At 37.3% G+C, this 15,024-nt stretch overlaps 1 protein-coding gene across 1 annotated transcript in view; it reads left to right on the top strand.

Annotated features, from left to right (window-relative positions):
• Window positions 1-294: 294 nt before the first annotated feature.
• LOC149265827 (uncharacterized) overlaps window positions 295-15,024 on the top strand; it is a 38,124-nt gene continuing 23,394 nt past the window's right edge. Inside the window, 9 exon segments of the mRNA XM_089429797.1 lie at window positions 295-643; window positions 3,644-3,790; window positions 4,028-4,142; window positions 4,284-4,378; window positions 4,999-5,093; window positions 5,347-5,384; window positions 5,481-5,716; window positions 5,922-6,015; window positions 6,123-6,313. Coding sequence (XP_089285923.1) covers window positions 437-643; window positions 3,644-3,790; window positions 4,028-4,142; window positions 4,284-4,378; window positions 4,999-5,093; window positions 5,347-5,384; window positions 5,481-5,716; window positions 5,922-6,015; window positions 6,123-6,313 — 1,218 coding nt within the window. The 5' untranslated portion in view covers window positions 295-436.

Raw genomic sequence — 15,024 nt, 5'->3', positions numbered from 1 at the left:
TTGATAGGTTTTGCCACCTTCGGAAAAAAAAGATGATATTGTTTTACAATAAATCCAAAAAAATATTACACCAAGCTTACCGTTAATACATCAATTTTTTTTTGAATCCATTTTAATTTCAATGACAACATACCTATTATTAGATAATAGGGAAAATATAGTCCCTAGTCCCTCCAAGCACGTTAAATTATCTTGGAAATTGCGCTTATGAGGTTTGGCTACACGTGGCAAGACAAAAATCCATGTTAACTTTGGACTTCCACTTGTACAAAATAAAATGCATATGCATATATAGAGAGAAGTGGGACGCTTCATTCTGGATTCTTTTTTCCTCATTTCGCCCAAAACCCCATCGATCGGTCTTTCAGGGTCTGTATCTTCAGTCTGCGAATCAGTCTTCCGAAAGGAGTGGTATTCATTTATCCAATTAGCAATCATGGCGCCGCCTGCAAGCGGCGGGCAGGCTGTTGCAGCTGCGGGCAGGCAACCCCAACCGCAGCAGCAGGGAGGCCCAGGGCAGATGCTGTTTGGGGTTTTGAGAATGGCCGCCTTCTGGTACTTCGCCATGCAGATGTTCTCTTCGAAGAAGCCCGTCGATCCGGGGCTTCAGATGTCAAATCTGTTTTCTAAGGGCGAAAACCTTGTAAGTACATCGTAAACCTCGGCCATTCTCCCGGTTTGATTCTAGGTCGGTGCCCTATTTTCTATGCCCTTTAGTTTTTTAATCGTATAAAACCGCAGGAGTTTTGAATCCTGGTAAAATTCATCAAGTGTCAGACACTTTAACAATATTGCAGGAAAAGTAAAAGACAAAACGATTGCTGGGTTGTCTTTGGGTTCAGGGTTAATATGATTTTTTTATTGGTACAATTTGTTTTTGATTGATCAGTGATACGTGGGAAGGCTTTCACATGGCAGGAGAGATGTTTGAACTTGCACTTCTTCACAGCATTCATTAATAATGCATTTACCAATACATCATTGGATCATCTCTGGGCTTAGGGTGCGTGGAAGACAGTTTGGATATATGGCTAAGCCTTCCGATACACGCTTTGGATGTAAATGATACTCTTAGTGGTTTCCTCTCCTCCTATGTGACAGTCACAATGCCCAGTTAATTTATTTGTAGCTACGAACCCCAAAATCCACTTTCACATAGAGGAAGAGAGTTTTGAATCCCTGAATCCAGGGTTCATAAGGGGAAGTTTTCCAGTAAATGCTTTCTCAAGGAAATGTCACTGCTAGTATTTCTTTCTCTCCTTTTTCAATTTGAAAAATATTGGTTTTATGCTTTATTACGGCCAGTTAATTTTCAGTAATATTGAAGGCATTTGCCCTTTGAGATTGTGGCCAATTAAGGTCCATTTCAAAGAGTTTTTTAAATTGCAGTTTATTTCAGTTTCATTAATCACTTGTTCTGGTCCTATTTTTTGTCAAATATATTTGTCAAATTGAGATTATGGCCAATCAAGGTCCATTTCAAAGAGTTTTTTAAATTGCAGTTTATTTCAGTTCATTAATCATTTGTTCTGGTCCTATTTCTTGTCAAATGTATTTGTCAAATGTCAAGAAAATTATAGCTCGTTGAGTTCTGTATTTTTTTTTTTTTTCTTTCTTTTCCTTCTGAAAGTACCAGTTGATCTGCTTTAATATTTTTGCAGATATTTATTGTACTTTATATTTTATAATATCTAACATAATTTGATTCGAGATGTAACGGTCACGGCATTCATTGATTTTTTTTCTGAGGCAACTACTTTAAGTTTCAATATGCGGTTTCTTCCATGTTATCAGAGGAAATATGACATAACAAAAGAAAAGTGAAATACGCCAAATTTCAAGCAAGGGCTTATGTGCTCTGAACTGAATCGAATTGGCCAAGGGGTTTCTTCTATAAACTTTGTAGAAGATTTGTTGAGCCTGCACACGACCAAGAGATTGCTAATCACTATAGCTATATCACAATATGTTTGTAAAGGAGCCAGAATAGTGGGCTGCTAGGTCAGCTGTCATTGGTATTAGCTCGGATGGCATTGATAATCTGCATAAAGCCTATCATAAAATTAGACTAATTGTCAAATCAAATCAAAGGCAAAAAGATTGTAGTGCCAGCTGGCATGAATAAAGGAGCTTAGGTATTTGAAATTCAATAATGCCATCATGGCAATGGAAAGTTGCAAACATGATAGACTTAACCAAAAAAATATCAGAGTAGAATATCATGTACCAGCCAAGCTCTTCTAGTAGCTGGAGAATCGTTCCTGTTATTGTGTCCTTCCCAGCCTTTAGTCTCAGTAGGGTTTTGGAGTATGAACTTCCCATCCATCATTTTCTGCAGTTCTGGTTGTTTGGCATTTAAGATTCCCATAGACAGCATTGGAAACTTGCTATTCAGGGGCTGATTGGGCTGGCTGTGAGATCATTTGTGGTGGTGCTCATGGTGTGCCCTAGATGCCTGGTTTGCTTTGTGTTGGGGTCATTCACCACTGGGATGAAATTGCTGTGATCTGGTTGAAGGAGGCAGAGAATCAATTGGAGTCTCCTTCTCATACAGAGGTTTCAAGGAAACACTTCAGCTTTTGCAAACTTCAGATTAGCATTGTTTGCATTATCCATGACCCAGACAAACATGTAGATTGATATTTACTCTGCCTTTTACAGGTATTATAATAGCATAGTTATTAAGTAATATCAACTTGCCAACATTCTAATATGGAATATACCACTGGAGGATTGGGCTATCATGCTGCATGCTATAGTCTATCACACATGAAATTTGCACACAAATCCAAAGCAACTATTTGCAAGCAAAGGAGATCTAGATCTCTTCATGCTCGTTAACTGATTCCATCCCTCTAGCTAGAAAAATGCTGCAATCGACCAATTTTAAAGGTTGAGGGTCTTTGCTTTGCTTGATGCTGCCAGATATTTCAACTCTGTATTTTTGGTTGGAATGAAGTAACTTAACTCCAGAAACTTGCTTAAAACAGGTTATGACCTTTTTTTAGTGACTTGGCCAATTTCAGTTCCATTCTGGTTCCACTTTTTACGAATTAAATTTAACAGAATTTCCTAAGAGATTGCATTGCAAAATTGAAAGCTGATGGATTAGCTGCTAATTTAACTTACAAATATATCTACCAGAGGGAATATGCCCAAAGTCCCATGCAAGGAAATTAATATCCTTGAGGCTTACATATAATTGAAAATAAGACCCAACTTCCGTGCAATATCCACTGAACACAAAACTAAGCCTTTTGCAACATTTATCAGACACAACTAAGCCTCTTCAAATGTTTACTGTGCACACAACTAAGTCTTGCACACAACTATGCCTTGATATGCTAATCACATTTATTATTATCACAATTGAGGGAACATACCGTGATACACTTAATGGACATTAATTCCATTTAGATATGCAGAACTAGATTATTTATTTGGAATGGAACACTATTCGAGTTTCCTTCTTTTTATTATTATTATATTAAAGTGTCACTGTCATTAGAGAGTGCCTTGATAGATTTTTCTGGTAACAATGTTAAAACCCAACTACCATTACTGGGGGCTTATTTTATGTACTATCTCATGGTTCACGTTGTGAACTCCAGCCTAATTTTTCTGTACCTTGTAAATGATTCAGGATATGTGGCTCTATCTCTCTGAGAATGAGAGGTTCTATGATTTTAGCAATGAAGCAGCTCTTGTCTGGCAAGAAACCAATGTACCTTTTGCAGTCTGGGGCCCAAACAGTGTTCGAAAACATAAAATAGTTTACCATCCTTCAGAGGTATTTGAGATAATTCACTGTAAACTCTGGTTTTGGTATATATAACTGTTTTTTCTGTTAATACTTGCAATGTGACCTTACCTTCTACCATATTAGATTTTGGATTATTTGATTTGAATATCAGTTGGCATATAAGCTGTTATTATAAAACACTTGGGTTGGTTGACATACTTGGTGAAGGCTAGAACAGGTTTTAGCCATTGAAGTGTAATGGTGTAATTTTGTATCTATTTCCAGGCTGTAAAGAATAACGGGAGCGTCTATGCTCATGTCTTCTTTGCTCGGTCAGGATATGCTCCAGATCCTAGTGATCCTGAGTATGATCAATCTGCCACTTTTGGGAAAACCCACCGTAAGTTTGAATGTGCATGCAGATTACACTTGAGAATTTGCATTTTTTTGGTCTACAATTGCACCCTTTGAAGGATGTTGCTGTGGATTAAATTTCAAAGATAATAAGCATGCTGTATGTTTTCCTTGCTGAATTGTGTAGGTATTGTTACATACCTTCCAAAGCCAAAGGTAGATAAGCGTAAGAGCCTGCTGAGTGGTGGTGCAGTTGGAGACCAGGATGGATCAGAAATTGAGGTAAAGATATTTTTCTCTTACCAGACATTTGTTGCTTGGAATATTTGATGGTCAATATGTGTTACAAAATTTTGAGCATTTGCTGAAGAATATGTCTTGAGTATTCAGTTATAATTATTTCTTTTCTTCATGATTCAAGAGACACTCTTTGGTAGTTTGTTTAGGAGGTCAGAATTAAAAGTTATGACCATTAATATATTCCAAGTCATAGGATCTCCTACTTAATATAATTGCCCTGTTTGTAAGCCGGATGGATGGTTGCTTTGTTGCTTACCTGCAGTAAGAAGATTGAGCTGTTAATGCATATTAACCTGTGTGTTGCATTAACTTTTTTTTCCTACAACAATTGGCAGGAGTATTAGGTGTATCTATTCACTAAATATAGTAAATTTTAAGTATTTTTGGGATGTTAGGTGAATTCTCTTTGTTAGGATTTCAGCTTAATTTTTCTTGGCAAGGTTCATCTGTCAATAGTTGGTAGGCTGATCAGAATTTTTGTTCTAAGAAACTAGAACAACGCTAGATTTTATGTTTCTATATTTTTTTTCTGATGATTGTTTTCTCTTTCTGTTGATGTTTTTGTCAACTTTTGATGGTTTGATTGTACTTGGATTTTACAGGAAAACACAGCTGAATTAAATGACGATAGTTCCTCTGATTGGGTTTCATTCTGGAAACCAAATATAACTATAAATCTGGTTGATGATTTTACACGGTATGTTTCTGATGCACAGTATTTGAGCTTGGTAAAACACTGAGTCACCTGACACGCGGATTGGAGTGTCAAACACAGACACATAGATCCCCCAAAACAGGATACAGAGGACACACACATACACACTTTTTTATTAAATTACAGACAAGAGATATAGACCAAGATGTAAATCATTTTTTTTGAAGTAAAACATAAATGTAGCAATTGCCATTCAGTTCAGGGGTATTAATGTTTAATTGAAATGTCTTCACAGTTACTCCCAGAATGCAGTTCCTCCACTGGTGGCTGATTGTATCCTTATCTAAGATGTTATATTTTTGAGTTTTATGCACATGAAAATGTACTATTGAAATTAATCTAAAGGATTTCTTTAACTTTCCTTCATAGTCTTGCAAGTTGATCAGAAGACAGGAAACTACTTTCCACTTGTATCTTTTAATGAGTTTTGGTTACTGAGAGAGAAGTTGATACCAATAAATGAGACAGTGGAGGAGCTGCCTCTCAACTTGGAGTTGGGACCTATTAGTTTGATGAAGTGGCAACTTTTTCTGCAGATTGATCAATCATTTCAAATTCACCGTTCATATGGTAGTATGCTGGAGGGGGAAGCAGATGAACTGAAGGTATTCTTCCATTCCCAAAGGCAGGAAAAGAATAGTGCTTATTAAAATATCATTTTCTGCAATGGGTTGAGTTCTTTCAATGAAAGGTTACAAATTTCCTATTTTTTCTTTTTCCCACTCTTATAAGCAAGAGCTTGGTGGCTTCTCATTTTTCTTTGGGCATACCTTGTTAAGGGTCAAAACTGATTATCTGTTTATGTTTCAGAGGGTCTTCCTGGAGGGGAATCCATACCTCCTTGGAATCACAATGATTGTTTCATTGCTCCATTCCATCTTTGATTTTTTTGCATTCAAAAATGGTAAGCTGGGCCTTTTTACTAGATTTTCAACATGGGTTTACTTAGCTGTATTAGCTATATTCTAACATTTGCTATTTTTTTGTGATACTGTTGCTTGTTGGTTACAGATATTCAATTTTGGAACAAGAACAAGTCAATGGAGGGCTTGTCTGCTAAATCAGTTGTTGTGAGCTTTATTTGTCAGCTTATAGTTTTTCTCTACTTACTTGACAATGAAACATCTTGGATGATCATTGCTAGTTCAGGCGTTGGATGCTGCATTGAATTCTGGAAGATTGGGAAGGCCATGCATATTGAGGTATTGCATTTTGTATCCAGAGCTTTGTTGTATCTACTGTGTATTTAGAAATTAAACAGGGACAAGCTTCTGTATTTTAACTTTTTAAGATACTGATTTTTCAGTTAGTTTTATCAGAAACAATGTGAATAGGATTGCAGTTTTTTCTATTAGAAACAATAGCAATTGGATTATTTTATTTTATTTTTATAATTATCAGAAACAATGCCAATAGCATTATGTTCTATGTTACCGGATCCGTCAACCCTGATGGCTGGATCCGCAGATCCCCGGATCAGAAACGGATTCGGATCCGGATCCGTAGAGATCCTTCCGTCTTCTCTCCGTGTGTAAATATATTGTATGTCGGAAAAATTTTCTCTCGGTGGGTAGAAAACTGTAATTCAGCACATAATTTTTAAACAGAAATATCAACGCAAGTGAATTTCGAATGTTCAGAAATGGTTTAAAAATCCCTCCGCGAAAATAAACTGAGTTGTTGGACGTCATAATTTACATTGAAATGTATTATTTTTAATACAATATGTTATAAACTTTAATTCAAGTGAATGACGCTAATGATAAGACCGAGCGGATATGAAGTCCAAGAGGGAGTTAGCGGGCCACAATTTATTTGACTGTATTATAAACTTTAATACAAAGATATATTATAAACTTTATATTATTTAATACAAATACATATTAAAAACTTTATTTTATTTAATACAAATATATATTATAAACTTTAATACAAAGATATATTATAAACTTTATATTATTTAATACAAATAATACAAATACATATTTTAAAGTTTAATACATGTGACGTCAAGATTATAACCTACTTCTATTTATTTAGAAGATATTTTATTTAAAGTTTAAAAAGTAAGTTTATATTTTAATAAATTTTCAAAGTTTAAAAATAGTTTTTCTAAAATAAGTTTAATAATTTGCTTAATATAAATAGTTATAACTAATAATTAATGTTTAAATATTTATAAATGATGCATTAATTATATTATGATTAACTTAATAATTATTTTTAAAGTATTATATTGAATTTATATATTTAAAAATTTCCATATGTTTTTTTATTTTTATATAAATTTAATTAATATTTATAAATGATACCTTAGGAATTACTTATATAATAATTATTTATTGTATATAAAAATTACATATTAAAAAATTATGTTTTTAATTTTATATTTATATAAATTTTAATTTTAAAAATTATAAAATATTTTATATTTGCTTGTACTTGCTGTTTCCTTGCCGTTTCCGGATCCTGGCTTTTCAAAAAACTGGCGGATCCGTATTCTGGTAACTTAGATTATGTTTCTAGGAAGATTGCTTGCTCTCTCTCTCTCTCTCTCACACACACACACACACATGTATGTATTAGAGTTGCAAATGAAAACAATTGACAATAATATGCTGTAATTGTTCCAGTTATAAAATAAGTTGGAAATGGCTTTTATCCATGGGAAAATGGCTTCCGGAAAAGTTGAATTTGATGTGTGCATGCTTTTTTGTAGCTTTGAAGCAAATTTATTTGTGGACTTGAGCCATTAGAGCTTGAGTCACATCCTCCTTGTTATGGGATAAAGACATGGACCAGATTGGAAGAATATATTGGGAGCTATTGTAGATTGAAACAATACATTCTAGGCATCTTTGGCAAGGAATTGAAGGATTCTTCAGCCTTCTAGTTTTAGGGGCCTTTAGAAAGGACAGGTGAAAGGACCATAATGGATATGCACATCATGCAATTTTGTGAGGACATTGACAATGAGAAGCTTCTTGTTTGAAGTTGAGGGATTTATAATGGGGTACACGATGCCAAACCCTATAGAATTGTTCAGAGTTAGCATTGTTATCAAATTGACAGATTAAAGTGGAACTTGTTAGTTTGTAGAGTTTCACAACAAAAGATGTTGAGACTAGTGCTCAAGTTTGGATTAGAGGCTATGCTTGTCCCAAATTTGTTGGTTTTGATCTAGATTGGTCCTCAAAAATTTGGGCCTTGATTATGTATCGTCATGCCCAAAAATGAAAAAATAAAGTTAAAAAAAGCTATAAGGGTCTTAAATCCTAATTTTTTATTATATAATGATGCTCATGCCCTCTATTTGCCTCGTGTTGAAAATTGGCAGCTCAGGGATGAATTTCCTTGAATAAAATCTCATTTTTGATAATTCCCGAGTGACTTTCTAAAAATAGAAAGTCATGTCTAGCATCTCTGGTATGACTTTTCAAAAATAGTAAATCACCTAACTTATCATTAATGAATCCTAATAGTTCAATCTTGACTTAATCATTAATACTATTATTATTATTATTATCCTTCATGATACTATGATATTATTATTAAAAGAAATTACAAGTCACCTTACCTTCATCACCTCAATCTCTTCACACGTCTCTCCTTGATGACTCACATGGTACTTTGTAACTCTCACTCTCTCTCTTAATGATACATTACACTCTCTCTTACATACTCATTAAAGACATGACATATTCTTCTTACAGTCATTAAAGGCATGTCATAAAAGTTTACTCTTACGTTCTCTTTAATGCATATGTTACACTCTCCTTAAGGCATGTGTACCTCTCTTAATGGCATAAGTTACCAAGGCATGCATACCTCTCCTTAATGGCATAAGTTACTAAGGCATGTGTTTCTCTCCTTAATGGCATGAGTTCCACTCCCCTAAATGTCATATGTTACTCTTCGTCAAGGCATGCGTATTGCTCCTCCTTAATGACAAGAATTTGTTGCTTGTTAATTTTAGGTATGTTCTATGCTTAGAGCAATTTATTTCAATTTTCGTATTTAGCTCAATATCTTTTCCAGATTAGCAATCACATTAGCATTAAAGTAAATTGCAGATAGAACATAAACATAGATCGCAGAAGACAAGCCTGTGTCCCAGGGACAAACCTCAATGTGGGGAAACCCTTGATCAAATCTTCTTATATGTTCTTCAATAGTTTAGCAGAGAGAGAGATAGTACATATACAACAGAAGTCAACACTTTGACTTATCTAAATAAGAGCATCGATCATCTCTAAGTAGATGATACATGAGGTAGCTGAACTCAATTGAAGACATGCTGCTTCATCTGATTCTCCCAAGTGACTCCATCACCTTGCAACACCTATCATTGTGCTGCTCCTCATCATCATGCTGCACCTCACTACGCTACACCATGCTCCACCCATCAGTATTATGTTGCACCTCATCATGCTTTACCAATCATGATTGTACCCATCACTGTACTGCATCATGTACCTTGCTGTCCCATCTACCATGCTCCACCATGCTGCACCTTGCTGTTGCTGCTGTCTCGTTGTGCCATCATGTGCTTGCTGCACCTTATTGTTGATGCTGTCCCAATGTGCTTGCAACACCATTGCTGCTCTCCCATTGTAACCTACAACAATCCAACAAGCATCATAGCCTTACTGTCCCATTTACCATGTTGTCACACTACTCCGTGTATTTTGGGCAGCCTTTAGCATCAACAGTCTTCACACTTTGGCATGCTGTTCCAAACTTGTTTGTTAGTGTTGCTCCATGTCATTGCTGTTGTCATGCCGTTGCTGCTGTTGTGATATAGACTGGTTAGGGCACTTTCAGGTTGTTGCCACAACCCTCAAACAGTCACCTAGGCAGCCCTTAGTCTCTACAACCTATCCTAGGGTGAACCCTCTGCCTCCATGCTGAAGATAGGGGCATGACATGACCCAGAAACAGTCCACGCTATCCTTGCTGTGATGGTATGGCCTACGACCTACCACAGAGCCTTGCTGTAGCTTTATGGCCCGCACATCACACTCAAACCAACCCTTAATTTATGCGGCCTAGGCAAGTAAGGCTTCTCTCCACTCGTGCTGCTGTTCTGGGCACTGTACAACCCCAAACACTTCCACGTTGTCCGTGTTTTGAAGTGGTTAGGCCTGCGACCTACCACAATCCTTGTTGTCATCTACAACCCTCTCGAAAATAGAGTTCTTACCTTGTTTGCTACCCAACAGAATTGTCTTTGACCTGCGTTTAGCCCTGAACATACTTGACCTTTTTGCAATAGCAACCAATCCTCAAACCAGATCCAAGAAGGCTCCACGCTGCCTTCTTTTCCTCGCTGTAGTTGCCTTTGTTAATCTCCTCCACATCACGCTGTCCCATGACCCCTTTAGGACAACACTTAGGCCTCTCCTCCATAACTGCGTTAGGAGTTAGGGCATCTCTTCTAGGTCATGCATAGATCATCTAGGACTGCGGCTAGGTCATGCATAGATCAAGCTAGGGCTTCTTCCCTGTTGCATCTAGACTAGGGCAGCGTTTTGCCCTCCTTCTTGACTGCGTCTAGGGCTCATATTAGGGCTCTTTACCTTCTGCGTTTAGGGCTTCCTCTCTTAGATTTCTCTTCCACTAAAACCTAGAACAAGTGGAGAGAAATCAAGAGTGAAGTGTATATTAAATGACTCTCAAGTCATCACCTTTTATACTAAAACATTGAGCACATGTGGGGGTTATCTGGTTGTTGGCCGACCTTGATGAATTGTCTTATAACACAAATAAATTCATAACTACGTGAATACTTATCGGAATCAGATGATCTTTAGATCATTCCTACACCTCTCAATGAGAGGGATCCAAGAAAAATATCAGCTGCCATAAATAAGATGACCCACATGGAGTTTGGACCTAGTTGCCAATTTTAACACTCCCTCTCATCTAGGGAGAAATCCATCCGTTGATCCATTTGCAAGACTGTACTATCTTTGCTGTCAGTGCCCTGCACTGCTTTGCTTTGCTGAACCATGAAGAAGAAGAATTGATCGAGAATGTCTCATACCATTCTTTATTGACTCGAAGTCAATTTTATATGAAGAGAGTGTGTCATACCACTCTTACTGATCCCAGATCAATTCCAAGAGAGTGAGTCATATCACTCTTATTGACCCGAAGTCGGTTCCAATTGATCCCATATCAATTTCAAAAGAGAGTGTCTCAAACCACTCAAAGGGCATTGCAAGAAAAATTGCAAATCCAAAATTGCTAAGAAAGGTAAGGGATTTGATGATGTTCCTTCTACAAAAGCAAAGATCTCCTCAGATGGTGGGGGGGAGATCTATATTTGGCTTATTCAAGAACACATGTAGATCATGAGGCATGGTTGGTTTTAAGCACAAGAAGTGGTTTTTTGAGTATGAAAGATATGATGGTGGTGATGTTTTCTTAGGAGATGACTTGATTGCTTGAATCATAGGACGAGGAGAAGTCAAGTTGAATCTCATGTGTGGAAGGATTAGAACACTTGATGTTTTGCACATCCTTGGATTGGCTAAAAATTTGATTTTTGTATGCATGATGTGATATGCAAGTGTAAAAATAGTGTTTGAAAAGGATTCCTGTAGGATGGTTTGAGGAGCAATGGTATTGCTGAAGGGAGTTCAGATTGGAGCTTTGTATAAGTTGTTGGGAAGGATTGTTTGTGATGGGTGTGTTATCGCTCAAACTAGCAGGGGACCTAAGGGGGGTCCCTAAAGGGCAAATGCTAGGCCAAGGGCAACAAATGGAGACTTAGCCCACTGTCATTTCAGCTAAGGCTTCCTTCTATTTACAAACTTTCACTGATTGGAGGAGACCTGGTATATTATGGAGTCACCTGATGAAGGATAAGTCAATGAAAGGATGTGGAGTGACCCAAATAATCCCTTTCCTGGAAGAGTTAGAAGTAGAGAGCTTGCTTGCTTTCTAAGCAAGGTACAATGTCTTCTAGGGAAAGGAAGGAAGGATTTAAGGGTTAGGTTTATGGGATATGACTTGTGAAGGAATTTGGTATCCCGGATGGTTCTTGAAGAATTGTCTTTTCAAAGGAACAAGACCACACGGGACCAAGTGGGTCTAGTCTAGGGTAGGGGAAAAGAGTATGGCAACTGATGATTGTTCCTAACCCGGACAAGGTATGGAAATGGATCAAAGAAAGAATATCCACTTGAAGATTTGAATTGATCCAATGAGGTACTAGCCTTTGGGGATGCTAGGGCAAAGTTTGTATTTATACACTAGTGAGGAGTTCGAATCAGCTTCCTTGGCCTACACAAGCCCCAAAAATAAAATAATGTTCTAATAATCCAACTTTTGGTGACAAGCCCACCAAACTAGCTCATGAATGAAAGAATAAGCCTCTCAAGAGGTCAAATAATAATCTATGCGTGTTGTAGGGCCCACTAAGAAGCCTAATGAGGTCCATGTGTGCCATAATAAAGAGTAGGACCCTCAAAAGCAGTGGACAAGGGGGTGGCCCCTTGTAATAACTTGTGGTGCTCCAAATGACACATGGGGGCACACAAGTGTCCTCATGGGTCTCCAAACAAATCGAAGATGCATGTAGATCGCTTGCAAGGGCTAGAATAACGGTGTAGGTGATGCCACATCATCGTGCAAGTCCTGGATCATCTGCCAATTGTATGGTGCAAATCTAGGGCCAGCTGGGTATGATGGATCAAGTGCATCTTCCTTGTGCAATAAGTGAACCGTGAGTAATCTCTGAATGGCTGTGGGGATCCATGGAGTGCCATCTATCGCTATGGAGGCCCATGGTTCTCAATGCACACCCTACATGCGGCAATGTAGCCCTCTAGAGGATTAGGACCCCATATAGGGAGACCAAACCCAAGATGGAGACCATCTGTAATCCTGCATAAGATCCAATGCATCCCTTAGCCTTCTAGTACAACAAGTCATTAGAGATATCGAGTAAATGAGCTTGCCAATCATGGATCAATGTCTCCTAAACTCCAATGGACCAAGGGGATTCGGGATGTGCCAATGTCTCCTAAACTCCAAATGGGGTTAACAAGAATCCTATTAGGTGGTTTCTACTTCTAAGGGGGATAATAAATTCAAGGTATATCCTTCAAAAGGTTGTGGCATGTGACAGATAGGTGAATGAAGTAGGGGATGAGAAGGGGCCCTAGGTCATATGCTAGGGTACAAGGGTAGCTAATAAGAGGGAAGCAGAGGGAGAAATCGTGGTACATGAGGTGCCTTGATCTTGATTTTTCCACCCTTCTTTATATTCTTTTTGCCTTTTTATGATTTTCTTTGATTAATTGCTCAGGGCTCAAGGGGTAAGAGAATGTGTATAAGATATAACAGTGAATACCCCCTTTAAAAGGTAGGGCAGTTTATTACCCACCATGGGTTGGGACAATAATGGGTTCCTATACGATGAAGGAGGTTCATAGAACCTGTAGGAACTAGGGTGATGGCTATGAGGATGGGGTAGAGCCAATGTTTTAAAAATTGGAATCGGTGACTGGACGGTCCAACTAATGAACCAGGTTTCGAACTAGATTTGGTTGAACCGGGACTGGTTAGGTCTAAGCGAACCGGTTTTTAAAAAATACATTAAATAATTAATTTTTAATGAAAAAACTATTTTTAAGATTTAAAACTATGATTCCAAGCCAATAGAAACAAAATATGCAAGGTTTGCTCATCTATATACCATTTAAAGGTGAATATATCAAAATTGCATCGAGCGCAATATATACCTGCAACAGAATACATAATCAGTGAGGCTCTAAATGGCCTCTAGAGTCCGAAAGCAATGCTCTAAGCTATGGGGTCAGTGACCTACTACAAGTCTACATATCAGTGATCAACAACATGATCACTCCTCATCATGATCAAACTCATCACCACTACTAGACAAGAGATCATCAACATGAGCTACATAAATAATATGGCTCAGAGTTTGAGGACTCCTAAAACTCCTCTACAACTTTAGTAGTAGTAGTAGCAAAAATAGACATCAAAACTAAAAATCACTGATCAACATGGTCACTCATGAAACTCATCATTGATTCAACGCTACTTGAAATACATAAACATCATCAACAAGAGATACATAAACATCATCTAGCTCAAAGTCTTTAGACTTGGATTGCTCAACCTTATAACATGATAGAAATTGAAAAGGTTTAACATGCCTAACCAATGATTTTGGTTTGAGTGAATGGTTCATCTCCTCAACCTTATAATGTGGTAGAAAAAGATTAGCATGCCTAACCAATTGTTTTCCTTTGAGTGAAGAGTGCATTCTTATTAAGGACATGGTAGAGGAGTTCAACAATCAATACCACCAACATCAACAAAGTTCAACAATCAATGCCACCAACATCAAGGTTCTTAAAGGGCTTAATTCTCTTGATCAAATGCCAATATCATACCCTCACGCATGATAGAATCAAATGGAAACATTGCAAACCCCCAAACTATGAAATCCTGAAAACCATCAAGTCTGCTAAATTTTGAGTGAAATCTAAAATTCTAGTTTCTCCATATGAAATCCAATGAGGTCGAAACCACTCTCAAACATTTAGAGTCATTTCATGTAATGTTAAAAATTTAAGTAAAAGTGACATTTCCTTTAATTTTCATTTTACTTTAAGAGTTTAACATTACCATTAATTGCCAACATTGCTAGGGTTGAGTTGCGTAAGGAAAAACGAGAGGGTAGGCATGCTTTTCTTGGAGGGACTATATTTGGAGGAAAACAACCCCAAATTTCCCTCAAAACAGCTTCAAAACTCAAGAAAATACATTTTGTGGGGTTTATGGTTGCCTTGGCAATAAACTGACCGGTTGACCATAAACTAGCCAGTTCCATCCTAAATTCGCTGGTTAGGACGTTTTTTCTAATTTTTTGGCG

Source organism: Pinus tabuliformis, chromosome 6 (genome assembly GCF_031772625.1).
Source record: "Pinus tabuliformis cultivar Carrire ecotype Pingquan chromosome 6, CPIR1, whole genome shotgun sequence".
NCBI classification, from domain to species: domain Eukaryota; kingdom Viridiplantae; phylum Streptophyta; class Pinopsida; order Pinales; family Pinaceae; genus Pinus; species Pinus tabuliformis.
Note: the sequence above shows the minus strand (reverse complement) of the source record. Positions and strands in the feature narration are given on the sequence as shown.